The 14428-nt window shown below is 38.5% G+C and overlaps 1 protein-coding gene across 2 annotated transcripts in view; it reads left to right on the forward strand.

Annotated features, from left to right (window-relative positions):
* LOC115210301 (synaptophysin) overlaps positions 1-14428 on the forward strand; it is a 276300-nt gene that overhangs the window by 244683 nt on the left and 17189 nt on the right. For both annotated transcript variants that reach the window (XM_036501720.1, XM_029778823.2), the window contains one exon: positions 11483-11604. In XM_036501720.1, coding sequence (XP_036357613.1) covers positions 11483-11604 — 122 coding nt within the window. The remainder of the gene's footprint in view (positions 1-11482; positions 11605-14428) is intronic.

Consider the following 14428-nt stretch of genomic DNA (forward strand, 5'->3'; position numbering starts at 1 on the left):
TACTTTGGAAAATAATGAAGAATTTTCTAATGTAATTCTACCATTATTAAGCTGGTGTTTCAAACACAAATTAACATGAAATTTTGATGGAAGGTTTTTACCCTTTAGTATTCAAATTACTTTGTCAACTATAATGCTTGTTTATTTATTTATATTGTTTTGAATGAATCATGCATTATCTCAGTAATGTGATTATTTAGTGTTAGAATGGCATTGTAGGGTTGAGGTGAGAGGCTGGATCTGGCCAGTTTCAACTTAAAACAGGTTAAATATTTTGGCTGGATATGTCCAGTTTGAATGCTGAATGGTTAATTTAGATCACTTTTAGACACCATAGTTCATACCATAGAACCAGGAGCAGTCTTGGATGCAATGGTATTGAAATGGTAAGGTAGTTTGGGAAGATGGTACCAGAGGTATTAAAATCACCTCTATTTCTGAATGTATCTTAAATCCTATATCACTAGAGATGTTGAAATCCCTATATCACCCAAGTTGTTATCTCCTGTACTATTGGAGTTGTTCTGATCTGCACCCATGTCTCTGGAGTGAATAATCCCCTACATTATTGTAGGTTTTATAATCCCCAGCCTACATAGATGTATTGGGAATCCTCTGTACCTTTTTAAGTTCACTTTACTATTCTTACTTTTATTTTTTGCTCACAGTAAAACATAGGCGCAGGAGTGGCTGTGTGGTAGGTAGCTTGCTAACCAACCACATGGTTCCGGGTTCAGTCCCACTGCGTGGCACCTTGGGCAAGTGTCTTCTGCTATAGCCCCGGGCCGACCAATGCCTTGTGAGTGGATTTGGTAGACGGAAACTGAAAGAAGCCTGTCGTATATATATGTATATATATATATATATATGTGTGTGTATGTGTTTGTGTGTCTGTGTTTGTCCCCCTAGCATTGCTTGACAACCGATGCTGGTGTGTTTACGTCCCCGTCACTTAGCGGTTTGGCAAAAGAGACCGATAGAATAAGTACTGGGCTTACAAAGAATAAGTCCCGGAGTCGATATGCTCGACTAAAGGCGGTGCTCCAGCATGGCCGCAGTCAAATGACTGAAACAAGTAAAAGAGTAAAAGAGTAATTTATTCGACTTGTTAAACTTCTTGGTCTGCTGACCATTGCTAGTTCCCTCAAATTATTCTGGTTTACTATATCATACGCTTATCAAGGTGAAATGCTGAAATTTTTATTCTTGAAAATGACAACCTCCTTCCGCCCTTCCCCCACTCACACATGCATACATGCGCACACATACATGTGCAGGCTATGAGTTTAGTCATGTCATTGCAATTGAAGTGTATTTAGCTGAATATTGTTGCAGCTACAAAATATAATTTTAAAAAGAAGAAAAAAAAAAAAAAAAATTAATCTATCTTGTAGATTTGGTGGATGAACAAAGAGAATTGAGAATATTTATCTAAAAACTAGACTTTATTGATTTTCAATATAAAATTGAAGAGAAACTTACTGTTATTGTATCCCATGTCAATACATAATGGAATTGTGATATATTTTACAAAAACATTCAACATCCTTTCCCTCTCTTACTCTCTTCATCATCATCATCATCTCTCTCTCTCTCTCTCTCTCTCTCTCTCTCTCTCTTTCATCCTCTCTACCACAAATCTCTCTCTTTCTGTTTCATCCCCCACTTCAGGTTCTGATCAGATTATATCTATTCAACATAGCTATTTCAGTCAATATTATATATATATATATATATATATATATATATTTATATATATATCGTGCCACACTGGTTTGTATTTAAATTATTTCTTGGACAGGTTTCCTCATTTCACTACTATTGATTATATAATTCACTGACAAGGAGAGGACAAACAAAAGAACAAGGGACAGAAGCCAGGGAATAGGAAGCAGTTACCTGATAATATCATATAAGGCATCGGGAGATTGTTAATATTTTGTATAATTGGGCAGCAGAGAATCAGTAGAAAAAGTATGACTGCATATTGGACTAAATGTGTGACAAAATTTAATTTTATTCTCTCTTCTCTCTCTCTCTCTCTCTCTCTATATATATATATATATATATATATATATATATATACGTATTCCCTTCTGGTCATTCAATATGTGACTGTGTGTGTATCATTGGCGATTTTCTTTCTCTGTCTTCCCTTCCTTGGATCTTTCCTTTTTCTATGTTTCTGACAAAGAGCTCCACTTGAAACATTAAATCCTCCTTCTTTCTTTCCTTTCCTGAGCGTCCAAGAATACTATACTTGTTCCACGTCCTCACGTTGTTGTGTTCTTTGTTTTCTCTTTGTTCATGTTTGGATTAACTATAAATATATATATTATATATATATATATATATATATATATATTAGAAATTAAAAAGAAAATACCCACACTTACATGGTTTTAATATAATTTTTAATATATCGACCGGTTTCACTATCGCTATTCATGATATTATGTTTTATTTATTTGAATATATATTTTTATATATATATATATCTTCGGAATTCCTGCGGAGTTGAGATTCTAAAATAGGTACCAGTAATACACTGAGTTCATTTAACACGCTCCCTTCTCAAGCTCTGCCATCATTACAGAAACTGGACATGTACCTTGTCAATTTCTGTTTGAAAACATAGGTGTTTATAGGCATTGTTGCTAACTTTTGCAAATGTGCAGTGCTCCAGTATCAACAGAAGTAATATTTTTATTCCTAGACCGGGCTGTGTGTTGCGTTCTTGGGCAAGACTCTTTATTTCACATTGCTCCAGTTCACTCAACTGTAGAAATGAGTTGCAATGTCACTGGTACCAAGCTGTACTGGCCTTTACCTTACCCTTGGATCACATCGGTGGCAAGGAGAGAATAGGCTGGTATGAATGGGCAACTACTGGTCTTCTATAAACAACCTTGTTCGGGCTTGTGCCTTGGAGGAGAACATTCTAGGTGCAATCCTATGGTCGTTCATGACTGAAGAGGGTTTTTTATTGTAGAAACCAGGTCATTATTGTGATAAAAGAAGTACCAGCTGTGACAATCCTGTCTTTTATTCAGACATAACATTTTTAGGAGGCTACAATCATCATCATTATCATCATCGTTTAACGTCCGTTCTCCATGCTAGCATGGGTTGGACGGTTCGACCGGGGATCTGGGAAGCTAGAAGGCTCCACCAGGCTCCAGTCTGATCTGGCAGTGTTTCTACAGCTGGATGCCCTTCCTTTTTACATTCCACCAGCACGGAAGCCAGTCTAGGCGGAGCTGGCATCAGCCACATTCGGATGGTGCTTTTTACGTGCCACTGGCACGGAAGCCAGTCTAGGCGGCACTGGCATCGGCCACGTTCTGATGGTAATCCTTACTCTTTTTGAAGGACATTTGGCTGCTACTTCCATTGAGAAGAATGGCCTCAAAAAGGTTCCTTTATGTTTCACTGGTAGAGAGTCCAACACTCCAGTAACAACTGAAGTGGTGTTTTGTCTGAACTGAGAAAAGTTAATCACTAGAATGTTAACAGAAGTGGTATATTGATAAATGGCAGAGTGTCTAACACTGCTATGTGATCAACAAAAGTGGTAACGCAGTGAGTACCACTACAGTGTCCAACAAAAGGGGAGTTTTATGCTTGGCTGGTACAGTGTCCAACACTGCTGTGGCAACTAAGGTGGTACCTTACATTTAAACGGTGAACACTCCAACACTGCAGTATGCAAGTGAAGTGGTTCAATAAATATTGATTTTCATCTTTGAAAAGAAAGGAATTAAATTTAAGAAATAATTGAATGAAACATGGGTAAAAATATTCCAGCCTAAAATTAATATTAATGTTGCCGTTAGCTCCTTTCACTTGGATGTAATTTTCCTCTGACACTCTATTTTACGATTTTTGCATTTTGTAGTTCCCTAAGTCTGTGTGTGTGCTTGTGTTTTTCTTTGTATGTGTGTGTGTGTGTTTCTTTCTATCTATGTTTAGCTCTCTCTCTGTCTCTCTCTTTCTTTGTTTCTGTTGTTTTCTCTCCTCTCCCTCCCGTTTCTCCCCTCCTCTCTCTCTTCCTTCCCCTCTCTTTTTCTCTCTCAAAACTAGTTATTTCTTAAATATCACTTATGCCTTCTATTGTTTTCCAACTTTTATTTATTGTTATGAGGGTCAGAAGTATGTAGTCTATCATTAGAAATATCAGTTAAAAAGCCAGCATGTTTTTTTTCTTAAGTAAAATAAACACCTATGTACATATATATATATATATTTGAAGAAGTTAACAACTAAAATACTCAAGCCATTTATTTTTCTTTTTTATTATTATTTCAAGAAAACATATCAACCTAATATTGTCAATTCTACATTACTCTTTTACTTGTTTCAGTCATTTGACTGCGGCCATGCTGGAGCACTCCCTTTAGTCGAGCAAATCGACCTCAGGTCTTATTCTTTGTAAGCCCAGTACTTATTCTGTCAGTCTCTTTTGCCGAACCGCTAAGTTACGGGGACGTAAACACACCACCATCGGTCGTTAAGCGATGGTGGGGGTACAAACACAGACGCACAAACATAGACACACACACATATATATACGTATACATATATACGACAGGCTTCCTTCAGTTTCTGTCTACCAAATCCACTTACAAGGCTTTGGTTGGCCTGAGGCTATAGTAGAAGACACTTGCCCAAGGTGCCATGCAGTGGGACTGAACCCAGAACCATGTGGTGGGCAAGCAAGCTAATTACCACACAGCCACTCCTGCGCCATTATAAATAATTTTTATATCACTAAGATCTCTCTTTTTGTTATTATTTCGTAATTAATTTTTTTGATTACTGAAATGCTGTTTATTAATTTCTTCACTCATCAGTGTTGGGTTAAGTAGTTTGCTCATAGCCACAAGTTGTCAGACTTTTCTCTTACCAACCTTCACGAGACTCTCTCTATTCCTATGGCACAAAACCTGCTTTAAAGTATTCATATTTTAGATAAAATCACCTGTCAATTTAATCTAAGAATCTTTTGTTATGTTTTCCAAACAACAGCTTAATAATGACAGCTATTTTTACAAAATCCCTCCAAATTCTCAATTATTTAAAAATTAATTGAAGTACAAAAACAGTATATTTTATTAGAAATATGGATAAGAAAGACTTAAAATTTTGTCACTAGTGTTGTTATTATTGATGATGTTCATTTGATATTAGTCAAACTTGTCACATCACTTCACCAATGATTTATTGTTTTCTGCATAACTTCACAAGTTTATTCAATTCTTCCATTCATCAGATTTTATATTTGCTGTCATTTAATGAAGATTTTTTTTGTTTTTCATTGATCACAAAACTTGCATTTATAGGAAAAGCAAACTGGGATGTTGTTAGGAGCATTCTCCCCCACCTCTACCAAAATGTATTATTAGTAACTTGGGAAATTTATGGGGAATGGTAAACATTCAACTGAATTCATGCTCAGTGTATTCAGCTTGATCACCTTGACCAGCCAGACTGCCGGTTGTTTCTTTGAATCTGCTGGCCACAGCATTTCATCCGTTCTCTTCTTGATCTCACTCTCCTTTTCCTTTGTGCTCCTTACTCTTTACTCTTTTTACTCTCTTTTACTTGTTTCAGTCATTTGACTGTGGCCATGCTGGAGCACCGCCTTTAGTCGAGCAAATCGACCCCAGGACTTATTCTTCATAAGCCTAGTACTTATTCTATCGATCTCTTTTGCCAAACTGCTAAGTTACGGGGAAGTAAACACACCAGCATCGGTTGTCAAGCGATTTTGGGGGAACAAACACAGACACACAAACATATACATACATATATAAATATAAATATATATATATATATATATATATATATATATACAACCGGTTTCTTTCAGTTTCCGTCTACCAAATCCACTCACAAGCCTTGGTCAGCCAGAGGCTATAGTAGAAGACACTTGCCCAAGGTGCCACGCAGTGGGAATGAACCCGGAACCATGTGGTTCATAAGCAAGCTACTTACCACACAGCCACTCCTGCGCCTATTATTGCTTTTATATCATCAATCCATCTGAGTGGATACATTCCAAGGGATCATTTCTGCTTTCATGGATGCCCTTCAACAACTGCACAGGTTCACCGATTATTGGTGCACTGTGCAACGTGTCTAGTCCATCAGAGTTTGTTCAAACGGTATTCAGTGATAACATCTTTCATTCTAGTTCTCTCCCTAATCTGCTCATTTCAGATGTGATCTCTCAAGGAAGTTCCCAGCATCGATCTTTCCATGGTCCTTTGTGTTGTTTTGTGGGTAGAATCATGCTGTTGAAGAGGTTTGTGCAAGTGACTCTGTCGAGGTTCACTTTTCGCATATCCTTTACTGAGCTGAACGCTCTCCAGACTGATACTTATTAACTCAGTGCTGTTTGAACTCAAATTATGAATGGCTGAAACTGAATATCTGTTTCTTTATTGCCCACAAGGGGCTAAACATAGAGGGGACAAACACGGACAGACAAACGGATTAAGTCGATTACATCGACCCCAGTGCGTAACTGGTACTTAATTTATCGACCCCAAAAGGATGAAAGGCAAAGTCAACCTCGGCGGAATTTGAACTCAGAATGCAACGACAGACGCAATACCGCTAAGCATTTCGCACGGTGTGCTAACGTTTCTGCCAGCTCGCCGCCTTCTGAAACTGAATATCGCCACAAAGTCCAGTCCTTATTGTGCTGTGGAGGCTTGTGTGCCTCAATGATCCTGAGAGCTATGCCAGTAGAGCACAAGACCCTGGTAGGACCTCTAATGCTGGACAGAGGTCAAAGAATTGAATTGAACTCACAACATCACAATTTTGAGCCCAGTGCTCTAACTGAGCTATGCACCTTCATATATATATATATACATGCAATCTTCTTTCAGTTTATGTCTACTAAATCCACTCAGAAGACTTTATACTATATATCAGTTCCATTATTTTCCAGTCCCTTTAAATTTCCACTCTTAGAAGTTACTAATAAAATCTTTTTAGGTGTAACCACTAGCTTCATTTCATCACTAAACCACTATGTTCTCATACTTCTAGTCACATCAGTTATCATACCAACATTTATAGATCCCGCTCACACCAGCACTGACCACTTCCCAGACCCACATTTCCACACCTACACATACACACACGCACATGTCAAGATCACCATCCCTCTTCCACATGCACATACAAATTCTCTTATACGCATGCACATGCACCTTCATTTTAGGATCACCACTACTTTATTATCTCCCCTTCTCGCTAGCTTTCCTGTGTGACCCTTCTGTCTGGTATTCACCATTATAGATCACTAGCCACTACACATTATTTACTCTCCTTGTTTCTTTCTGTGGAAGAGTGTAGGCTCAAAATGTTAAAGACTTTTTCACTTCCCGAGCGTTATACTAATACATCTGTTTGTTGTCTACACCACCTGTCTTCGTCTTTTGTTTTTTTGTGAATTCTCACCCTGTGTATATATATATATATGTGTCGGTGGCACATAAAAAACACCATCCGAGCGTGACCGTCTGCCAGCCTCGTCTGGCACCTGTGTCCGTGGCACATAAAAAAAAAACACCATCCGAGCATGGCTGTTCGCCAGCCTCACCTGGCACCTGTGTCGGTGGCACATAAAATCACCCACTACACTCTCGGAGTGGTTGGCGTTAGGAAGGGCATCCAGCTGTAGAAACACTGCCAGATCTGACTGGCCTGGTGCAGCCTTCGGGCTTGCCAGACCCCAGTTGAACCGTCCAACCCATGCTAGCATGGAAAGCAGACGTTAAACGATGATGATGATGATGATGATATATATATATATATATACATATATAAGGTGTGGCTGTGTGGTAAGACTTGCTTCCCAACTACATGGTCCTGGTTTCAATCCTACTGTGTGACATCTTGGGAAATGTCTTCTGCTATATCCCTGGGCTGACCAAAGCCTTGTGAGTGGATTTGAGAGACAGGAACAAAAAGAAGCCTGTCTCATACACACACACACACAACACACACACACACACACACACACACATTAAACATAAAGTCTGTAGCTTTCATAGATATGAAACTATCGGTCACTATGACCAGACTGTAACTTTATGTTTGAATACTTACTGCACTTTCTTTAGAGTAAACTTCATCTTCTAATATATGTTATATTGACGATATAATATGTATGTGTGTATGTCTTTGTGTTCATGTTTGTCCTCCAACCATTGCTTGACAACTGATGCTGGTGTTTATGTCGCCGTAACTTAGTGGTTCAGCAAAAGAATAAGTACTGGGCTGACAAAGAATAAGTCCTGGGGTCAGTTTCTTCGACTAAAACCATTTAAGGCAGTGCTCCAGCATGGCTGCAGTCAGATGACTGAAGCGTGTAAAAGAATAAAAGCACATGCTCCCATCTGAACATTGCCACACTCTTAACATTAGTTATACCTTGTAATTTTTCTCTCTTCTGCCCATTCTTATCATTCTGCTAACTGTATGTATATTAATTATATCTCTATAACATCTAGCCTTGGTTGGTTGATTCACTTGGCATCTCTCATGTGTGATAATTTTTCGTAATCTGGTCCATGCACACACACACACACACAAGAGAAATTATCGTACAAAGCCTATATACGGTTAATGGAAATGTTTGGCAAGTAATTAGATGAAGATGATATTAACACATGAATGTGACCCGGAATGCTTCTAATGATTTAGTCTTTTGTAATGCTGTGATAGTAGTAACACCTCAGAGTTGTACATGTCTGGCAAACTACTACTACTATGATGACTAGTACCACCACCAACACTGCTACAACCACCCCCACCCATACTACAAATATTACCACTTTTTATATGGTTTGTGTCAACCCTTTCTGTCGTCTTTGTTCTTTGGTCAGGGACTGATAGACTCTTGTCTTTGAAATCATTAAATTCTGATTTTGTTAGTATTGTGTCATAAGTGCTCTCACTGAAATAAGAAAGGAGAAGAGGAGATGGAAAGAGAGAGAGAGAGAGAGAGAGAGAGAGAGAGAGAGAGTACCATAATTATAAATTCCAACCAGAAGTCAAAATAAGTTTCCTATGATAACCACCATGTGATGACAACCTGAATAACTGACCAGTATTCTTTTTACTCTCTTTTACTTGTTTCAGTCATTTGATTGTGGCCATGCTGGAGCACCGCCTTTAGTCGAGCACATCGACCCCCAGGTCTTATTCTTTGTAAGCCTAGTACTTATTCTATTGGTCTCTTTTGCTGAACTGCTAAGTTACGGGGACGTAAACACACCAGCATTGGTTGTCAAGCGATGTTGGAGGGACAAACACAGACACACAAACATATACACGCACATATACATATATACGATGGGCTTCTTTCAGTTTCCGTCTACCATATCCACTCACAAGGCTTTGGTTGGCCCGAGGCTATAGTAGAAGACACTTGCCCAAGGTGCCATGCAGTGGGACTTAACCTGGAACCATGTGGTTGGTAAGCAAGCTACTTACCACACAGCCACTCCTATGCCTAGAGGAGAGAGAAAAAAATTTTTAAAAACCTTTTATGAATATTTCATGTTAATTTATGTTGCAAACACCAGCTTAATCTGTAACACACTGTAGGTGCATCATGTCATCATATGAGTTATCTTCCCTGAAGGAACAGGGTAATGGCAAAGGAAACAATTTGAGAGAAAATGCTCTGTGTTAAAGGTTAATAATGACAATGTTTTACAAAATTCTTCATTATTTTCAAAATAAATTGAAAGATAAAGGCAGTGTATTTCAACAGAAATATGGTAACTATTAAGGCAGCAAGCTGGCATAAATGGTAGCATGCTGGGCGAAATGCTCAGCGGTAATCCCTGTGCTGTTACGTTCTGAGTTCAAATTCCGCCAAGGTCGACTTTGCCTTTCATCCTTTCGGGGGTCGATTAAATAAGTACCTATTTCTTTATTACCCACAAGGGGTTAAACACAGAGGGAACAAACAAGGACAGACATAGGTATTAAGTCGATTACATCGACCCCAGTTCGTAACTGGTACTTAATTTATCGACCCCCAAAAGGATGAAAGGCAAAGTCGACCTCGGTGGAATTTGAACTCACAACATAACGCAGACGAAATACTGCTAAGCATTTCGCCTGGCGTGCTAATGTTTCTGCCAGCTCGCTGCCTTAAATAAGTACCAGTTATGCACTGGGGTCGATATAATCGACTTCATCCATTTGTTTGTCCTTTCTGTGTTTAGCCCCTTGTGGGTAGTAAAGAAATAGATATTTCCTCTGCCATTACTTTCTGAGTTCAAATTCCGCCAAGGTCAACTTTGCCTTTCATCCTTTCAAGGTCAATAAATTAAGTACCAGTGACGCACTGGGGTTGATGTATTTGACTCAATTCCTTTGTCTGTCCTTGTTTGTCCCCTCTGTTTAGCCCCTTGTGGGCAATAAAGAAATAAGAAATATGGTAACTAAAGAAGCTTGGGGCCTATATAAACTGGTTAACAGCCTAATTTCAAACCAGTTACCATGAAACTGTGTCAGTGCCCAGGTCACAGAAAGCGTGACGTAAGTGTTTGACACCAAGTAATTAAACGATTAAGTGAAGATAAGTTTCTCTGTATTTTTGAACGGCTAAAATGAGTCTTTCGTGCTGCAGTTGTGATGATGATGTTGATTTTTACCATAAATAAGCACAGGATGAAGGTGAAGGTAGTGCCATTCATTGATGGGTCCTTGGGGACAGTATCAGAAGACATCAAGAAGAATGTAACAGAAATCGGAACCGAGTACCCAGCAGAAGTGTTATGAAAGGTTTACCTCCTTGGCACAGCCAGAATAATCAGGAAAGTATTAGATAGTTGAAAAGAACAGATACCATAGCACCGTAGGCTGCAGGAAGCAAGTCTGCTACACATGCAAAACTCTAGGAGTTACTACAAAACTTGAGATAAAAAGAATAAATAAATAATAATAATAATAATAATAATAATAGTCCTTTCTACTAAAGACACAAGGCCTGAATTTTAGGGGGAGGGGACTAGTTGATCATGTTTACCCCAGTGTTCAACTGGTACTTCATTTATTGAACCCCAAAAGGATGAAAGGCAAAGTCAACCTCAGTAGAATTTGAACTCGGAACATAAAGACAGATGAAATACTTGTGTCCACTGCTCTAATGATTCTGTCAATTTATTCCTGTATGAAGCAGCAAAGATTTAGGAAAGGGGGGGGGGAAGATTTTAAAGAAACAAGTGGTGGACAGCATCAGTTAAAAGCATTTGTAAAATACGTATAAACTTGTGTCATGAGGAGAGGAAAGTCCTGGGGTTTTGGATGAGGTTCTTCTCCACGGGATAATATTTTGTGAATTACATTGTATGATGCACAGATGTTTATGTAAGAAATGCAATTCTGAATTCTTTGTGTTTGTAACTCATTCATTTTATACCTTCTTTTTTTTGTTAACTTTCAGATTTTATCAATATTTGCATTTGCCACTACCTGCAGTGTTGAGACAGAAACTAGTTTCAGCATCAAATGTGACGGGGGAAGTTTCAGTAGGAACTATTCATTCAAACTAGATTATCCTTTTATGTAAGTATTCTATTCCCTTTTATTTTAAAGTTTTTGCTATTATGTGTCTAGTTTTCCATTACTTGCATGAATGGTGATAAGAATGATGGAAACTTTTCCTACAGTTAACCCTTTCGTTACTAACCCGGCTGAAACCAACTCTGGCTCTGTAGTACAAATGTCTTATTTTCATAAGTTTTGAATTAAAACCTTCCACTAAACCTTAGTCACAATTTATGTTCCTAACACTAGCTTAATGATAACTAAGTTACTTTACTAAATTCTTTGTTATAGTTAAAGTAATTGAAAGAAACACAGAGCATCTCAATAGAATATGGTAACAAAAGGGTTAAAATATATAATAGAGAAACAATTCTTAACCCTTTCGTTACCAACCCGGCCAAAACTGGCTCTGGCTCTGTAGTACAAATGTCTTGTTTTCAAAAGTTTTGAATTAAAATCTTCCACCAAACCTCAGCCACAATTTATGTTCCTAACACTAGCTTAATGATAACTAAGTTACTTTACTAAATTCTTTGTTATATTTAAAGTAATTGAAAGAAACACAGAGCATCTCAAAATAAATACAGTAACGAAAGGGTTAATCTCTTATTCACTCAAACATACTGAAACCGTAAAAAGTTATTTGCTTTGCTTAGTGGTACCACTTGAGGTTAAGCCCAATTTTGCAAATATGTGGTTTAGCCTTTCATCCCTCTGTGCAGTACCTTAGTCAGGTGTTGTCTGTTGTAACCTCAGGTTGACTAATATTCTGAGAGTGAAGCTTGGTAAGCAGAATCTGCATAAGCCTGTTGTATGTGTAAGGATATGAGACATTTTGGCCCTGCCTCCTTGGTGCTGCTAATTCGACACTAACTTATTTGACGCCATACATCAAACATCAGGTATTTTGTGGCCAGAGCCTTTTGGCACCATGTTTTTATTCTAGTTGGCAACTAACTTATTGCCACAGCTACTAAACTACTAAACTTTGTTTAACTTTCTGCTTCATATTATGTAAATAATGGCTAGTGAAATATTGATGATACATGGAAAAGAAAGATTTTCTGACTATGGACTTCTGTACATCTCTCTCTCTCTCTCTGTAAGGTGGTTGACATTAGGAAGGGCATCCAACTGTAAAAACCATGCCAAAAGAGATAGTGAAGCCTGATGCAGTCTTCTGGCTTGCCAGCTCCAACCCATGCCGACATGGAAAGTGGACATTCAATAATGATGATCCAATCTCTCACACCTACCCTACAATGTCATACTAAAAATATACAAACATACCATAGGTGCAAGCCATGGTAGGAAGCGTGGTAAGAAGCTTGCTTCCCAACCACATGATTTTGGGCTCAGTCCTACTGTCTGGCACCATGGGCAAGTGTCTTCTACTATAGCCTCAGGCCAACCAAAGCCTTGTGAGTGGATTGGTAGACAGAAACTGAAAGAAGTCCATTGTATGTATGTATGTATGTATGTATGTGTATATATATATATATATATATATATATATATATATACATATACAAGGTGCATAAGATATCTGAGGACTGATTTGTTTTTATAAAGAAACAGACATATAATAACAGATAATAACTTTATTTATCAAAAAATGGTATGAGGATAAAAATAAACCTTCTTTTCTAAAATGTTATTCAATAAAGCCACCTTCAGCTTCAACAACTGCTTTTATATGAGATCTAAATCATCTACATGCTCAAATCAATTGGCCCTGGTTCATTTTGGACATTACTCTGACTATGGCAGCTTTCAAAGAATCTTTGGTGTTATGGGTGTGTTCACTGACCTCTCTCTCTCTCTCTCAACAACATTCCACATGTAATTGTCCAATGGGCTAAGATCTGAGGAATTAGTAGGCCAAATGTTAGAGGTTATGTGATCATGAAAATTTTCAGCCATCCATTCCTGTGTTACTAGATCCATGTGTAATAGTGCAGAGTCTTACAGAAATACATATGCCCTTCCATTGAATACACTGTCTCCAGAGCTTAACAATTATTTCCAGGACCTCAATGTAGGTGGCAGAGTTAACTCTAGGGCCTTGTGGAAAGAAGTAAGGAAGCATCACTTGTCCTTCATTGCTGACAACCCCTAAAATCATGGGAGTTACAGGAAATGTTGTCTGCCTAACACTTGGAACTTCAAAAGGGCCTGCACACAACCATCTTTCATTTCTTCTGTTAACTTTTTGATCTTGGTCAATGTACTGGGCTTACAAAGAATAAGTCCTGGGGTCAGTTTCTTCTACTAAAACTGTTTAAGGCAGTGCTCCAGCATGGCTGCAGTCAGATGACTGAAGCGTGTAAAAGAATAAAAGCACATGCGCCTATCTGAACATTGCCACACTCTTAACATTAGTTATACCTTGTAATTTTTCTCTCTTCTGCCCATTCTTATCATTCTACTAACTGTATGTATATTAATTATATCTCAGCATGGAGACGCAATGGCCCAGTGGTTAAGGCAGCGGATTCGCGGTCATAGGATCGCGGTTTTGATTCCCAGACCGGGTGTTGTGAGTGTTTATTGAGCGAAAACACCTAAAAAAGCTCCACGAGGCTCCAGCAGGGGATGGTGGTGATCCCTGCTGTACTCTTTCACCACAACTTTCTCTCACTCTTACTTCCTGTTTCTGTTGTACCTGTATTTCAAAGGGCCGGCCTTGTCACTCTGTGTCACGCTGAATATCCCCGAGAACTACGTTAAGGGTGCACGTGTCTGTGGAGTGCTCAGCCACTTACACGTTAATTTCACGAGCAGGCTGTTCTGTTGATTCGGATCAACCGGAACCCTCGTCGTCGTAACCGACGGAGTGCTT

This window comes from Octopus sinensis, linkage group LG4, assembly GCF_006345805.1.
Source record: "Octopus sinensis linkage group LG4, ASM634580v1, whole genome shotgun sequence".
NCBI lineage: Eukaryota > Metazoa > Mollusca > Cephalopoda > Octopoda > Octopodidae > Octopus > Octopus sinensis.